This window comes from Cordyceps fumosorosea, assembly GCF_001636725.1.
Source record: "Cordyceps fumosorosea ARSEF 2679 chromosome Unknown scaffold_34, whole genome shotgun sequence".
Taxonomy (NCBI): domain Eukaryota; kingdom Fungi; phylum Ascomycota; class Sordariomycetes; order Hypocreales; family Cordycipitaceae; genus Cordyceps; species Cordyceps fumosorosea.
In genome coordinates this window covers 81,435-97,480 of record NW_017387334.1, presented here as the reverse complement: position 1 = coordinate 97,480, position 16,046 = coordinate 81,435, and the positions used below count along the sequence as shown (strand labels likewise).

General features: G+C 59.5%; 6 protein-coding genes across 6 annotated transcripts; 3 read left to right on the top strand and 3 right to left on the bottom strand.

Annotated features, from left to right (window-relative positions):
• Positions 1–133: 133 nt before the first annotated feature.
• ISF_08709 (RNA small subunit methyltransferase) lies at positions 134–1,516 on the top strand (the record flags this gene model as incomplete). Its single annotated transcript, XM_018852312.1, has 1 exon — positions 134–1,516. The coding sequence occupies one exon, from the start codon at positions 134–136 to the stop codon at positions 1,514–1,516; it is 1,383 nt and encodes a 460-aa protein (XP_018700499.1).
• A 596-nt stretch (positions 1,517–2,112) lies between these two features.
• ISF_08708 (hypothetical protein) lies at positions 2,113–2,853 on the top strand (the record flags this gene model as incomplete). Its single annotated transcript, XM_018852311.1, has 1 exon — positions 2,113–2,853. The coding sequence occupies one exon, from the start codon at positions 2,113–2,115 to the stop codon at positions 2,851–2,853; it is 741 nt and encodes a 246-aa protein (XP_018700498.1).
• A 555-nt stretch (positions 2,854–3,408) lies between these two features.
• On the top strand, positions 3,409–4,062 carry ISF_08707 (hypothetical protein; the record flags this gene model as incomplete). Its single annotated transcript, XM_018852310.1, has 2 exons — positions 3,409–3,487; positions 3,548–4,062. The coding sequence occupies 2 exons, from the start codon at positions 3,409–3,411 to the stop codon at positions 4,060–4,062; spliced, it is 594 nt and encodes a 197-aa protein (XP_018700497.1).
• Positions 4,063–5,160: 1,098 nt separating this feature from the next.
• Positions 5,161–6,030, bottom strand: ISF_08706 (BTB/POZ fold protein; the record flags this gene model as incomplete). Its single annotated transcript, XM_018852309.1, has 1 exon — positions 5,161–6,030. One exon carries the CDS (start codon positions 6,028–6,030, stop codon positions 5,161–5,163), a length of 870 nt encoding a protein of 289 aa, XP_018700496.1.
• An 845-nt stretch (positions 6,031–6,875) lies between these two features.
• Positions 6,876–8,603, bottom strand: ISF_08705 (siderophore iron transporter mirB; the record flags this gene model as incomplete). The annotated part of the gene is made up of 1 exon (XM_018852308.1): positions 6,876–8,603. One exon carries the CDS (start codon positions 8,601–8,603, stop codon positions 6,876–6,878), a length of 1,728 nt encoding a protein of 575 aa, XP_018700495.1.
• A 722-nt stretch (positions 8,604–9,325) lies between these two features.
• On the bottom strand, positions 9,326–14,277 carry ISF_08704 (transferase family protein; the record flags this gene model as incomplete). The annotated part of the gene is made up of 5 exons (XM_018852307.1): positions 9,326–12,541; positions 12,594–12,646; positions 12,712–13,432; positions 13,494–13,882; positions 13,941–14,277. The coding sequence occupies 5 exons, from the start codon at positions 14,275–14,277 to the stop codon at positions 9,326–9,328; spliced, it is 4,716 nt and encodes a 1,571-aa protein (XP_018700494.1).
• Between the last annotated feature and the right edge of the window lie 1,769 nt (positions 14,278–16,046).

Here is a 16,046-nt window from a genome sequence, read left to right as displayed (position 1 = left end):
AATAGTTCTATCAAATCCGTTCGCTATTCGAGGGTCCTCGATAGATTCAATCTGGCACAAGAACAACATCACGCCCCACCACACACAGCAAAAATCTCAACCTTGCATGGTAGTAAGCACCAAGCGTAAAGCAATGCCAGACCTGCCCAGCGCTTACAACGACTTAGAAAAATACACAGAAGATCTTTGCAGCTTCATAGACACAACTCTCGTGCGCCAAATCACGGGCGGCATCCACGTCAATGATGCATTGATCTACAACGCTTGGGACCGCTTGCCAACGGAATGGACTGAGTGGTGGTCACGCTGGCCAGACCACCGTCTTGCTCAGCAGAATCTCATTGATAGCATTGGCGAAGACGACACATCTCACGCTCATGAGAATGCCTACACGGATGGCGGGATAATTGGCCGCCCCGAGTCGCTCGGCAACTGGCTTGCGCGGCTCAAAGCCCTCGCTTTAACCCGCACGCAGCGACCCGGGCAGAGTGTTATCCTCCCTGAAGTCCTGCAGACGCGCATGAAGACGAAAAAAGTCACAGAGGTCTCTCGCGCCACGAAGTTGATCCACGATTTGTGCGAAGCTAGAGGGATCAGACACGTCGTCGACATGGGCTCCGGCCAAGGGTACCTATCCATCAGCCTGGCATATCTCTTCCCAGAACTGCAGGTCCTCGCGATTGATGGAAGCGAATCGCAAGTGGCTGGATCTCAAGCCTTTACAGACTCTCTAGGCATCTCGAACCGTCGATTGACGCACATGGTGCATTGGATTGACGGCTCGTCGGCACTGGCAGACAAGGTCCAGGCGTGGTCAGCGGGAGAAAGGTGTATCTTGGTGGGCTTGCACGCCTGCGGCAATTTGTCCGAGCACATGATTCGATACTTTGCCGAGATTTCCTGCATTGATGCCCTCGCCGTCGTGGGATGCTGCTACAACCACATTGTGCCACGGTCAGACATGTGTCCAGCGGGGTTTCCCATCAGCGAGGCTCTACGCGACAGAAACGTCACGCTGACCCCGACGGCATTGATGACAGGATGCCAGGCCCCGAATAACTGGCCACGACCTGATTCCCAAGTATCGTCCGTCTTTGGCCGCCGGCGCCTCTACCGCGCGATGCTCGAAAAGCTTTTCTTCGACCACGGCATCAGCGCCGGTAGTGGAAACGAGCGTCCCGCCTGGGGCATCAGGAAGGGCGACATGGTGGGCTTTACAGCCTTTGCGCACCGCGCCATGGACTGCCTGCACGTGGATGCTGCGCAGCGCCCGACTGACGAGCAACTGCGGGCGTACGAGGAGGAGTACCGGGGCTGGGAGGGCCGCATCGCGATCCTGTGGACGCTGAGCGTCCTCTGCGGCAAGGTGGTGGAGAGCGTTATTGCCGTGGATCGCTATCACTTCTTGGAAGAACGGCAGGTCGTACAGGAAGTCGATGTTGTGCCTGTCTTCGACGCCAAGGTGTCGCCGCGTAACTTGATGATTGTAGCGACAAAGAAGGTGCAAGGCGGATGAGTGGAACGGCTTTTATGAGCTGAAAGTGAACGAATGAATGCGAAATACGATGGCGCGCTAGCCGAGATCCGTCTTGGCACCGAGATGAGAGACAATTGTCAAGTTCTGATATATTAATAAAACATAATACAGATACAGATCAGACCACGTTCAAGAGATACGTTCACGTATTCAAATCCCGTTTCCCCCCACCCTCTTTCGGCCCATTCGACTACTTGGCATTGCGCAACGTCCGATTATTCGCCTGAGGAGTTGTGCGGGTGGATCTGGCAAACTGAGGCTTTACGCAAAATTAGGCTTAATTGGCGGGCCAGGGCTGAATAAGATCCTGGCTGAAGTCTTAGTTTTTAGCCGACGCCGTTTGTTCTCTGTCGCGTGCATGATATTCATGTTTTAGTTACCGCGTTGAAAAAGGGCGACCTATGCGAGAGTGCCTCCCCATGTGTATTTACTTATATAAATGCCTGGTCCCAGCCGGTGTAGACATTTCCCTGTCATACAACCACTTACAAACACGCCAAGACATACACAGACGCAGCTCGGGCACAGAACCAGAACTAAACACAAACACAACTACAACCGCTCTCGCTTCCAACATGCGCACCGCTGTATTCACCATTGTCCTGGCCGGCATAGCCACCGCCGACCTGGCCCCGGCCCCGGCCCCCACAGCGGCCGCATTGCTCGAGGCCCGGGCCGCCACCGCGTGCGACGTCGACTACGACCTCGGACGGCCCGTGCAGCCGCCCGCCAGCATCAAGTCGTGGCTGCGCACCGCGCGCCCCCCCAACGAGTGCACCGACGTCATGCCCGCCAGCCTCACCGCCGGCTGGATGTCGTACCTCGGCCAGCTGTCCAGCTTCGTCGCGCACGCCGGCGAGAAGACGGCCTCGCTGACGGACCTCTGCGGCTCCGCGACGTACACGGTGTCCATCGAGTTCTGCGCGACGCAGGGCAAGATCGTGGTCACCGACGAGGGCAGTGGCGACGCGGTGACGACCATCGCAAACACGGTGCGCAACCCGGGCGCGGTGGTGCTGACGTCGAGGAATGGCAAGATTGGCGTGGCGAGCGCTGCGGCGACGGAGTCGGACTCGGCGCCAGCGAGTACCGGCAGCACCGGCAGCAGCAGCGGTGGTGCGACCAGGACGAGTACAAAGGGCAGCGCGCCGGCGACGACGGGGGCGGCAACGACGACGACGACGACGGGTGGTGCGACCAAGTCGAGCGCGGCGGCTAGCAGCACGGCAAGCAGCACGCCAAAGAGCAACGCGGCGGGTGAGATTGGCGCTGGCGTGGCGGCTGTGGCTGCTGGTGTTGCCCTCTTGGCTCTCTAGGTGGGAGGCATGTTGAGATGGGGTCGTGTGGCCTGAATAAAGAAGACCTTGTGAGAGTACATGGCACGTCCCGCACAACTCACGACGTGTTGTGCATACAATAACAATAGACACGTGTTCAAATAGCCGTTGATGACTCGTTTTGTTTCTTCATTAATAATGTTTTTGGGATGCGGATGCTTCCAGCTGGAATCGGGATGACCCAAAACGGCTGCTCCGCATCGACGGCCTACTCGGAGATGAGGCCCGCCTTGCCGGGAGCATGTGTCTTCTTGGGTCAAAGGCTTACCATGACCAACTCGTGCCCGATTCTTTCCGGATTAATCTAGCCCTCAATTCAAAGCTGATTAAGCTTGAAGCATATAGAATCTAGAATAGAAAACTGGGACGGTATAGTCCCGGCCTGACAAGTACATCGCCGTGCTTCTTTAGCGGGGCGCTGCTTCCCCGCGCCGTCTATATAAGCCACGGCACCGTCCTAACTACGGCCAATGTTGACTGGACACCATTAATCAAGTCAATCAAGTTCTCTCGGTATCTTACTTCAGCTTTACCATGGCACAGCCGTTTACCATCCGCGCGGGCCCAGACACCGACATCTGGAAGAAGCCTCCCGCCAAGGACATCTTCAACGGTAACGTTCCCGCAACCTAATCAACTCCCACCACCAACGCTGACAGGCAACAACACGCAGCCCCCTTCAAGACGCACTCGTCCAACCCCGTGGCCAAGTTCCGCTCCGCGCAGGTCACCTTCACCGCCGCGTACGCCCAGCAATACGACCAGGCCGGGCTGCTCTTCCGCCTCACGCCCCCCACCGCCGCGGACCAGCAGCAGCCCGCCCGTAAATGGGTCAAGACGGGCGTCGAGCTGTACGAGGGCCTGCCGCGGCTGTCGACCGTGAGCTGCGACACCTGGGCCGACTGGAGCGTCGGGCCCGTCGACAGCAGCAGTGCCGCAGAGGTAGCAGCTGGCAAGCGCAGCGTGACGGTGCGCGTGCGCGCCGAGGGCGACGCGAACGGCCGCAGCTGGTGGGTGTACCACATCGACGGCGAGACGGAGACGCCGCTGCGGGAGATTTGCTGGATCGCGGATGCGCGGTACGCGGGCTGGACGCTGGAGGTCGCGGCGCTGGTGGCGAGGCCGGCCAAGGGAGGCGAGGGCGAGCTGGAGGCCAAGTTTGAGGACTTTACGGTGGAATGGGCGTGAGGACAACTACAACGTGTATGATACAAGTCACGGTTGATACGTGAAATTGAGGCGGCAATTTTCTATTACCTCAAAAAAAAAAAGAACCCTGGGTAAGACGTCCGCCAAGGAGGACTGCGCAGCAGCCCTTGGTGTGGAGAGAAGAGAGTCAGCTCTCGGAGCCGATATCCTCCCGTCCACGGGTTTTCAATTTTTATATTATCTGTGAAGGTGCCCTTTCGAGCCATGCAGCATGCTTCTCCTCGAAATCGGAACAAAAGAAACGAGAAGCAAGGTCTTGCGTGTGGACAGGTGTTGAAAAGCAGAAATTGCCCCAAGAGTGAAAAACAACTGGGACATGAAACCGACGCCGACTTGTCAACGCTGTGAGAGACATTCTGTAGTCTTTCTTTGGTATCCCAATAATAAAACAGGAGAATCAAGGAAACATTACCAAAATGCACCAAAACAAAGCTTAACAAATGCAATAAATGCAAAACAGAAAGCCGTGGTTTTTTTTTTCCGAATTGCTGTCCAGCGCAAAATTGACTGAGATTTTTCTTGTAAATTGGCAGGGAGGGGGACGACGGAACCAATCTTGGCCCCCCCCCAGTTGAGTTGGGTAGGCATAACAAGCATATTGATACAACTCCATCGCCGCAAAGAACGACGGAGCCTCCATCATCAGGAGCCATAGACTACAAATCGTGAGAGCAGAAACGACGCAGGAAATCCGATTCGCAAATCAACTGTCGAAAAGGACAAGGAGCAGAGGAAGTATTACCTGTGGACAGACGGGGCGTCATTATATCCTCGGCTCTCGAATCTCAACCATTGAAGCAAAACCCCAAACGTGATACATCCGACGACGAATCAAACAGAAAGACTAGCTCCCTGCCGGAAATGAGACAATCTGATGAGGGAGACCAAAAGTACGCCAACGCCCCGCTATGAATGCCACAAGTCATAACTTCGTGATACTTTTTTTTGTCGAGTTGATTTTGATATGCGATGGGTGGGGTTCGAGATAGTCGAATGCATCTGGCAATCCTTGAGCGATAGAAATGGCACTGGTGAACGGAAACCTAGACAGACGCGCAAGCACAACCAGACTCCCTCTCAGACGGTCCTTGGGGTGCGAGGGTGGTTCACGTCAATGACGTCGTCGAGGTGGTTGCACATGGCGACGAAGAGGTCGAAGAACAGCTTGGTACCGCCCGCCTCCATCTCAGCCTGCATGGTGCCGCTGCGCTTGAAGGTCTTGCGGCAGCGGATGATAAGGGCGAGGTAGTGCGCGCGCAGGCGGCTGTCCGAGTCGGGCGTGTGCGCGTAGGCGTATTGCGCGGAGCGCAGGATGGTGGCAACGTCGATGCCGGCCTGCAGCCCCTGCTTGCGGAGCGCCAGCGACTTGAGGTCCTCGAGGCCGTAGCGCTCGGCGGCGCAGTAGACAACGGTGTCGCGGAGCACCTCGGCACCTAAGCTGTCGAGGCGGACGGCCGCGCAGGCCCGACCGCCGGCGTCGGGGTTGGGGGACGCGGAAGGAGTCCGCAGACCGCCAGCGGGGGCGGCGCGGTCCTCGAGCTCCCACGAGTTGCGGTGGCGGTTGTGCACCAGCCGCGGGTAGTAGTCGCCCTTGTACAGGTACTCGAGCACGGCGGAGAAGACCTCGGGCTCCTCCTCGGGGAGCGATATCCTCCGGCTCTGCGCATCGGGGAAGGCGGACCGGCAGGCGGCGTCGAAGAACGGCGACTGCCGGAGCACGTCCTCGTGCGCCGCAAATAGACGCCCCTCGCGGCCGACCGTCAGGGTGACGATGGGCGACGGCGGCGCGGCGGGCTGCTGCGGGTTCAGCAAGGCGTCCTTTTCGGTGAGCGACCTTTGCAGTTTCGAAAGCTTCGTGGGATCCCGGACAGGGCCCGACTTCTTGACCCGCGAGGACTTGTCCACGCGCACGGCGTCATGGTGGTGACGGAACGAGCGCTTGAACATGGCTGCGGGGGTTGTCGGTGAGGGAAAAAGAACGGCTCGGTCGGGGATGGGATCGGGAAAGGTAGATGAAAAGGGGGGCGAGAATGGTGATGAAACTATTCACGCACGCCAGACGCTTTCTCGAGTGAATTGTCTAGAGAGCGGCGAAAGAGAGCGAAGGAGGGAAGGGGGGGGAGAAAAGAGTGAATGACGCACAAAAGGGATTGACTTGTGGGCCCGGGCGAGAAGAATACCTTCTTAATGAAAAGATGACAGACTCCGCGAGATGATTTGCGACCCGTATGGTGGATTGTGAGTGAAGAAGAAGAAGAGAAGAGAAGGCGAAGGAGGTGCGGGATGCGTGAAGTTTAGTATGAGCCACAGCACGCCACGGGCTAAGCCACGCCAATTACAGTTAGAGATAAGGCTAATGAAGGGGTTTAGTGGCCTTAGCGGTGGAGCGGGCCGTTGCAGGCCATTTAAGGACAAGATTTTAGGCGACAACAGCACTGAAAGTGGCCCGCCGTCTGGGGTAAACTCCACTGTGTTGGGAGCCAAATCGGGCGTCCAGCACCTCGCCTGGGTACCTGCATTCCAGGTATGCATAAAGGTAAAATCGCTTGGGCAGTATAACGCAATAATGCAATCAAGTTATTGGATCGGGTAACAATTGTTTCAATTCCTGTTGCAGTATATCATATTATCAATCAATGGGTATTTTGAAATCTGCCCAACTTGTCGTGGCCCAATCAGCCAGCCCGTGTGGATCTCAGCCTGTTCAAGCCTTCCTCCTTCATAAAGGCTGGTACTTTTGCAAACGCAATCCTCAAGTCGTCCTCTAATCCATCACCTTCCCACCAATACAATTACCAGACGTGCCCCTTGGCTTGCTTGATGCCAATGACGTTGATGTTGCGCCACATTAGCACCCCGATAAACCCAAAAGCCCAAACACCCGTGCCCACGGCCAGCAGCCGCAGATAGGCATCGCTGTACGCATGCTGGATGGCGTCTCGGGTAGGTGTACCGACTGGGTATGATAGCTGTGTGTTGATGTCGCCATAAATCATGATGAGATTGGGCAGATCCTCCTCGGGCAGATACTCGAGCAGCTTGTTGGGCAGAGTGTTTTGCCAGATGGCAGAAGCCACGGTGAAGCCAATGGCACCGCCGACGTTGCTGAACATGCCTAGAACGGCAAGGCAGACGGCAACGTACTGATGGGCTCCAGCAGCCAGCATGGCAATCTCGTCGCATACGATGATCGTTCCTGCCGCGATGCCGATAAAGATGAGACACATGACGATGTAACCGATGTTGCCGTCCGCATTGCGAAAGTGCATCAGAAGGCCCAGACCAAACGCACTAAGCGGCACTCCCACGAACAGCGTCGCAGGCTTGAACCGGCCAGTCTTGTGGATCAAGGCGCCCGCGGCTACGGCAAAGACGACGGACGTGACCGAGTACGTTTGCATGACATAGGTCGCCTCGTCAATGCTGAGACCCTTGACCACCTGCAGGTATGAGGGGAAGAAGGCGCTCCAGATCGAGTAGCTGATGAAGAGTGCTGCCGAGAGGATACATGCGCCGAAAACAGTCCGATCCAGCAGCAGCGAGTACGGAATAAACGTAACGGGCGCGAAGAACCTCTCCCACACGACAAAGGCGATGATGAGGAAAAAGCCGATGATCAGCATGCTGAGAACGAGAGGCGAGGTCCAACCGCGTGCCTGCAAGGTGTAGAGGTTGAACGGCAGTAAAAACAAGGCAACGCCGGCCGAGAGAAGAAGCAACCCGATGGCGTCGAACTCGCGGCAGTAGTGCAGAAACGATTGCAGCGGCGTCCGGTCGCTGTCGGACTTGGTGACGAGGCCGAGTCTCTTGGCCTTGAGGAAGTTGTTGACCAGGATGCCGTAGAGCGGTAGGGTGATGCAGGGCACCATAATGGTGAACATGCCAAACGCCCAGCGCCAGCCGGGGCCGTTGACAAAACCCGAGGCGATGGGCCCCGCGAGGAAGCCGGTGAAGAGGTTGGGCGTGCTGACGATGGCCTGCATGAGGCCTCGGTTCTGCAGGGTGGAGGTGTCGGCGACGAAAACGGACAGGCTGTACTGGATGCCGTTGTTGCCGACGATCTGGAAGACCTGGGCGGCGGCGTAGGCTTCGACGTTGTTGCAGGCGGCCATCATGACCATGCCGACCGTGGCCAGCACGATGCAGAAGAGGTACCCCTGGGGACGACCGAAGACGTCGAGGATCTTGGCGAGGGTCAGGTTGGTGACGCCGCCGATGACGCTGCTGAGGATGCCGACGGTCGGCGTGAGCGAGTGCTGGATGAAGGCGGACGTGACGTAGGGCGTGAGCGCGTTGGTCGTGTTGGCCAGCATGCCCTCGACGCAGTACGTCAGCCAGATGAGGACGTAGGCGATGATGAGAGTGTTCTTGTTCCACGCGACCGTCGTGGCCTCGATGTTCCTCACACCGGCCTGGGCCTCAGCGTCGGTACCGCTGCCGCTGCCGCTGCCGCCGGCCTCGTCCGCGCTGTCGGCGGCCGTGTCGACGCGGATCTTGGCGTCCTCGGGGTCTTTGGACATGGCGTCGAGTATCTCCAGCAAAAATAAAAAAGAATTATGTGCGAAAAGGAAGGGTGGTGAATGGTCAAGGGCAGGAAAAGGGCGAAGAGAGCCTCAAGCCAAGCACACGGGCTGGGGATGGAGTCACTTATGAACCCTATCGGAGCGAGAAGGTTACGGGAATGGATCAAAAATGCTGACCAGGGGCATAACAGAACAGCACAAGGATAACTACAGGACAAGGGCCAGGGGGGCCAGGCAAACGAATTGCACAGCTTCTCGAGACGCACGGCGGTGGAGCGACGAATGGGTTGTCTGATCCGAAAAAAACTTGCTCAATATCCTGCAAGCCTCGCCTGGCGCCATCGAAACTTGCTCACTTTTCCGGACTGCTTTTTGCGATGAGCCGCGCTAGCTGTACTATTGCATGCGTTGCGACAAGGCTGGGGGTGTGCCGAATCAGCCAAACGACCACACCCCTTCCCTTTGTATGACCTCTTTCTTCCTCAGCTCGGCGGGGACTATTTGCGGCCGTTTCATCCTACAAGGAACCGTGTGCCGGGGTTTTTTTTTGCTAATATCACAGTGGATATTCATGGGATATATTTTCTCAATCTAGCGCTTTTCACGACAAACCCTGTCTTGCAGCAAGCCCTCTACTATCCGACTTACACGAGGAGCCCTCACTGTCTACGGCTTTCCTCGTTCCCTTTATTTTCGCATGCTATGAAACGTCTATTACATTACCAAGGTGAAACGTCTACAACCTTGGCGTATTTGCCAAACTCTTCGTCTCCCTTGAAAAATTCCAGCTCCTCCGGGAAGGTTCCGAGGACGAGCTCCACGGCGCCGTCCTTCTTCATCGGCGAGATGATCCAGAACCGGAACCGCCCGTTCCCGCGCACCAGCTGGGGCCGCATCGCCTCCGGGGACCCGCTGTTTCCAAAGAACTTGCTGCCAAAGTCAACCTCGCTCAGCGGAAACAGCATCAGGTTCGAGATCATGGCGTGCATGTGTTCGAGGCCCATGTTCGCCGTGGAAAAGCGCGTGTGGTCAGGCAGCGACTGCAGCAGCGTGAACGCGTCATGCACCAGCGACGGCGTAATGCGCGCCGCGGTGTCGCGCAGCACCTGGGCGATGCGGCCGAGGCTAGTTTCCGGTGCACAGAGCTCCCCGGCGGACAGCACGGAGCGGCTCATGATGAGCATGCTGCCCATGTAGGTGGCGGGTAGCAGCGACGAAAAGTGGGCGCGGCCGTCCGTCGGCGCCTCCAAGATGGAGATGTGGTCTGAATCCAGGTCTGGCTTCCCGCTAATCTTGGCCGCGTGGCGTCTCGCGCGGATCGCGCTCCGCCAGAAAAAGGCCTGCACGATGTCGCTGACGGAGACGCTCGAGCCCTTGGTCTCGGGGTCAGCCAGGACCTGCTTCTTGAGCTTGCGGATGTTCTCGGCGGAGATCTCCATGACCGTCGTGTTCATGCAGCGCTCAGCGCGGGGCAGCGGCCACACGGAGTGTAGCTTGAACTTGGGCGCCGGCGGCAGGTCCGCGCCGGTCGGCACGTACTTGCTCGGGGCGGCGTCCTCGGCGGGCTGGAAGGGGAGAAAGCCCCACGTGCCGGGATCAACCTCTTCCGGGGCCTTGGCCCAGCCCTCCTGTTCGTGGATGATCTCGGGGAGGCCGTGGTTGAAGCTGTCAGGGTCGAGCCACGAGCACGTCGCCGACGCGTCGCCCTGCAGCAGGCGGCAGTTCTCCGCCCACGCCTTGAGCGCGATCATGACGCCCATGCCGTCCATGCAGCAGTGGTTCATGTCCACGGCCAGCACGCACCCACCCTCGACGAAGTTGGCCTGCGCGATGACGATGTCGGCCGGCAGCTTCGGGAACGTGTCCTGCTGGAGAATGAGCTCGTCGCGGAACAGCGACGGCACAAAGTCCTTGTCGCGGAGCTCGGCGAACGTGGGCAGGAAGCCGGAGCAGTCCTTGTAGATGAGCCGCTTGTGTGCCGAGGAGGCCAATCGTGGCGGCGGAATCGACACGCACAGGTCGCCCTGGACGAAGCCGATCTCGTGCTCGGAGCACGGCACCATCTTGCCGCCCAGCGCGGGGATCAGGTCCATGGTGCGGTCCAGGCCGGCGGACAGGTTGTCGAACGCCTCCCGGAAGCTGACGCCCTCGGCCAGGGGGAAGTAGAAGACGAGCCCCATGTAGTGGTTCGGGTTGACGTAGTCCATGGCGTTGAGCTTGAACGACTGCCGCGCCCGGTGCCTGGCCGCGAGCCGTTGCAGCTCCGTCATCGCCCGGCCGCCGCCGCCGCCAGCCTCGGCGGCGTGTGTCCGCGTAGTATCCCCGGACAGCTCGAGCAGCACCTCGGAGAAGCCGTCCAGCGTGGGGTTGGCATAGAGCTGGCGGGCGCTCAGGCGGTCGGCCAGGCCGGTGACGGCGCGCAGCGTCTTGATGGCCGCGAAGACGGCGAGCGAGTCGAGGCCGAGCTCGAACAGATTCGCGTCGAGCGGCGCGTCGCGCACCTCGGGCAGGTACGAGGCGAACAGCTCGCGCACGTCGTGGCGGACGGACGCCGGCGAGCTCAGGTCGACGTCGAGCGCGGGGAGGTCGGCGCTGCGCGAGGCGTAGAAGCGCTCGATGTAGTCGGCATACAGCGCGAGCGTCGCGGCGCGCTTGACGGTGCCCTTGTCGGTGCGCGCAAAGGGCTTGTCGGGCTCCGCGAAGGCGACGAAGTCGCGCAGCAACTGGTTCTTGTGCCGCATCTGCACGTTGGCCGCCTGCACCGCCTCCCAGATGCTGTCGAGAACGGGCTCCGTCTTGCCGCCGACGGGGTCCTGGAGCTCGACGAGCAGCGCGGCCTGCGGCTTGCCCGTGCCGAAGACGAGGCAGCCGGCGACGGCCGGGTGCGCGCCGATGAGCGCCTCGGTCTGCAGCGGCGAGATCTTGTAGCCGTTGGACAACACGACGAGGTCGTCGTTGCGGCCCTTGAAGGACCACAGGTACGGCTTGGTCGGGTGCTGCGCGTACAGGTCCTTGAAGTTGATGGAGCGCTGCTCGGGGAAGGTGTGGTAGATGCCCTGGAAGAGCTCGGCGTGGCGGTCGTCGCGGTGGATCCAGTGCTCGTACGTGTCGTCCTCGTCGAGCGGCTTGAACTCGAAGCCCGAGTAGGGGTGGAAGGCGAACCAGAACCAGTCCTCGCGCGCGGGCACCAGGTTGCCGATGAACAGGCCCTCGGTGGTGCCCGTGAGGTTGAGCACGCGGACGACCGCGTTGGCCTTGGCCGCGCTGACCGGGCTGACCGGCCCGCCGGAGGCGCAGATGAACTTGGACGGCGCGAGCTTGGCGAGCACGTCGGGGGTCTCGCCGACCTCGTCGGTCAGCGACGGCACCATGCTCCATATGTCGACGCGGGCGCGCTCGGCGAGCGCCTCGACGAGGGTGATGTTGGGCAGCACGCCGACGGGGCCCATGACGCACAGCAGATCGAGCAGCGCGGGAAGCAGGAGGTTCATGATGATGCCGGCGCCGTGGCTCATGGGGAACGAGGAGTAGATGCGGTCACCGGGGAGCCAGTCGGCGGTCCAGGGAGGCAGGCCGTGGTCGCCGGGGACGCGCGGCAGGAGGCGCACGGCGTCCATGGTGCCGATGAGCCCGTTGGACCACGGGATGGGCTTGGGGACGCCGGTGCTGCCGGAGGTGTGCAGGAAGCAAAAGGGCTCGGTGGTGGCTTCGGAGAAGGTCTTGGTGTAGGGGTAAGGTGGAGGGGGGTTGGAGGAGACGTCGAGGAGGACGTCGAGGGTGGGGAGCTCGAGGAGGGTCATGGGGCGCTGCTGGAGAACGTCCTGGACGAGGGGCACGAGGGGCGCGTCGCCGGCCTTGGCCCAGATGTTGCAGCCGAGGGTCTCGAGGACGGCGAGGGCGCCTTGGGTGCTGTTCTTCGGGGAGAGGAAGAGAGCCTGGGAATGTCAGCGTAGAGCAGGGTAAGCGACTGGGGAGATCAAGACTCACGGCATAGCCGACCTTGACGCAGGCGTACGTCAGCAGGACATGTCGAAGATCATCTGCTTGGGGTTAGCATGCTGACAGGGCGTGCGCGGGGGGAAGGTCAAGTAAAGGAGAAGCGTACGTGGTCCGATGTATCCAATCGGCTGGATGGCGGTTTGCTTGCCGACCTGGGCCTCCAGCCACCATGCCGTCTTGTCAATGGCCCGGGCAAACTGCCTGGCCGTGATGTCGCGGAATTGGAGCTCGTTCCTGACCATCGTCGACAGCGAGAAGAGGACCTGGTCCGGATGGGAAGCGGCGCGCTCGTCGATGATCTGGGGCAGCAGTCGCCTTCCGTAGTCGACGGCCGGTGAGCCACCGCTACCCACTACCGTCTCGTCCCCCTTGGTGTTCGCGGCGGCGGGCTCGGGCGTGGTGCAGCCGCTGATGCCGAGGCCGACGGACGGGGAGGACGCGCGGCGGCCGCCACCCGCTTCCGAGCGCAGGCTCGGCGACGAGGAGCCCGCCGACGACGGGCTGAACTTCTTGGCGGCGGGCATGAAGGTCGTCCAGGATTCGCTGATGCGCGGGGTGGCGTCGTCGGGGGCGCGCGGCTTCTCGCGGAAGTGCGAGGGGCGGCCGTTCTCCAGGACGACCTCGAGGCGGGCGTCCTTTTCGAACTCGCCCTTGGGCGCGCTGATCCACTCGCCGTCGGCGAGCTGGGCGACGCTGCAGTGCCAGGGCGTGGTGAAGCCGGTCTGGGTGTTGAGGAGGCTGATGGAGACCTTGTGCTCGCCGAGGGACTCGTGGATGGAGAGGCGGAGGTGGTCCGGGAACGCCTTCTTGACGGCTCCGGCGAATGCCTGCCCTATTTGTTAGCGGGGAGTCTCCGCCTGCATCCGGTTGTTGGAAAAGGAAACCTACGTATCCACGCTTCAGCATCTGCTTGGCAACATACTTGACGTCTCGCTTGTAGGCGCGGTTTGTGCGGTCCTTGTCGGTCGGGAAGATGTGCTTGAGGTCGGACTCGAGGAAGCGGCGGTAGCCGAGGTAGGTGAGCTTGGTGTCCGGGTTATCGACGATCTCCTTGTCGATGTCGAGGTCGTCGCGGCCGTGCTCGTTGAGGAGAACCCGGCGCATGTTGGTGCAGTTGGCGACGTAGGTGATCTCGCGCAGCTGAGCGGGGAGGTCCGGGCAGTCGACGAGGTCGCGGATGCGCGCAAAGGAGACGTGGTTGAAGCCCTTTGCGTGGGCCATCTTGCGGAGGGCCTCGCCGTACTGCCACGTCTCGCGGTCCGATATGGAGAGGAGGTCTGCGTCGTGTTAGTGACGTGACGCAACCGTGCCGTTTGTGTCTTATCGGGAACTCACCGTTATATGTCATGCCGTCGGAGATGATGGTGACGCGCGCGCCCGGTGGGTAGACCTCGCGAATGCGCCGGCACATGTTGTTGAGACGCGCGAGGGCGAGCTCTTCGGCCTTGTCGGGCAGCGAGCCGAGGACCTTGTACTGCTTGTTGGCCGACTTGAAGGGGAAAGAGGGGAGACATGTCTGGACCTCGCGCTCGGCAGCGACGAAGGCGTCGATGGTGGCGAGGAAGGACGGGGTGCCGGCGGCGATGCGCGCATCCGAGTCATCGAACTTGTTCAGCGCGAACTGGGTGATGATGTCGAGGATGGACTGGGAGACGCTCTTTGGGGAGGCCATGGTGTGAGTGAAGCAGAGCGCGCAGAGGCAACTCGCAGAGTGAGGACGGGGAGGATGGAAGTCGTCAGGCCGGTGATGACGATGGTAGACAATGAGGAAGAGTCAAGATAACACAGTTGTGTAGATGGTCAACCTGAGTTAGCGTCTGGTTGTTGGCAGGTGAGTGACTTGGGGGGATGTAGTTGAGACGGGCTCGAGGTTGGCGTGAATCTTATTTGTATGTCGACTTTCTGCCTTTGAAGAGGAGGGTGGTGTGAGTGTCCCGCGGCTTACTTGGGGTATGTAGAAGAAAGACGGCGTAATGACGAGGAGGATGAAGATGGAAGAGGTAGAAGAAAAAAAAGGGAAGAAACAAGTGGTGGAAGAAACCGACAATGACAGAATCGGGCGACAAATTGCGCACGAGCAGGCCGGCTGGCAGGCTGGGAGCCTGTCATACGGAAGAAGTGTTGGGTCTGGCTGGCATGATGCATCACCGGCACTCGTACGAAATAGGGAAGGGAAGGGGAGGGGTGTGAAGAGTGGGTTGGTTAGTCTGTGGAACGACTACTATTTTCTTACATGTCTTCTGTTTCTAAGCAAAAACAAGAGGAAGGAGTAGGTATTACCGTTTATGGTCTTGGGGTTGCCAGCCCGCAGGTTCGACGGAGCACATGGCATGGTGGAAGAAGACGGGGAGAGGGGGAGGGGCGTGTGAGTTGAGATAGGAGAGGAATTAGTCTGTGAGAAGAAGAAGAAGAAGGACGAGAAGGAAGGAAGAAAAAGAATTCCATTTCCTCGGTACTCCATCATCAACCTAATCAGACTTTTGTACTGCACTCCATAGTTAGGGAGCTACCAATACAGACGGACCCCCGGCGGATGAGCATGTTTGAGGCAGTTGGCGACACGCCGGGGCGGCGCTAGCTTTTTGGGCTGAAGTTGAATTGCTTTGAACTTGTGCTGCTCCAGACCAAACCTTTTTTTTTTTTTTTTTTTTTTGCTGCTGCTGCTGCTGCTGTTGTTGTTGTTGAGGCTTATTATTACTGGTTGGCAAACAGCATGACTGTGGGACGGACGTCTCTGTTTGGTACGGAGCATCACGAAAAAGGGCCGCCCCCTGGTCTCTGTGTGTCCGTTGTCTTGGCCAAGACCTGAAGCCTGACCACCCAATGTAACCTGTTGGCAAGAGTGAAGAGTGCTAGTTATTTTCGCCTCGAGTCGCACAGCTACGTGGGCTCCGTCGCCACCTGCACAAGTCGTCGTCGTCGTCGTCGTCGTCGTCCTCGCAGAGATGACCGAGAAGAGACCCCAACGGAGCTGAAGAGCGGTCCCTCCCACCCGTGGGGAGGGTGAGGCTGTAGCGCGTTGGTGGGTGGATAAGGCGTATCCGGGATTTCTCTTGATTGGGGGCAGATGGACGTTCTATTCCCATAGTGCCTGGGTTGATATAGCCCACGATTTGTCGTCGTGGCCTCTGTGCCTGCATCGCGGCTCAGGCAAGGGTCGCAGCGGTTGGTCAGCATCGTGCAGGTCGAAAATTACCTGGGTACTGCCCCTTGTAAGCCTGCGCCAAGTCGTTGTCTGACGGCATCTAGACTGTTGCTGCGCGCGCGGTCGGGAAGAAGACAGAGGCAGAAAGAGGCAGAAGCAGAAGATTTGCGCGGAATATTATTGGGGATGCTTTTTACCTTTACCTTTCTTTTTAGCTCCCGGCAACTTTTTTTTGGGGGCACAAAGTCCGTGCCCCAGTGGCGCGTCCCATCACCCCCCCCCCCCCCCCCCCCCCC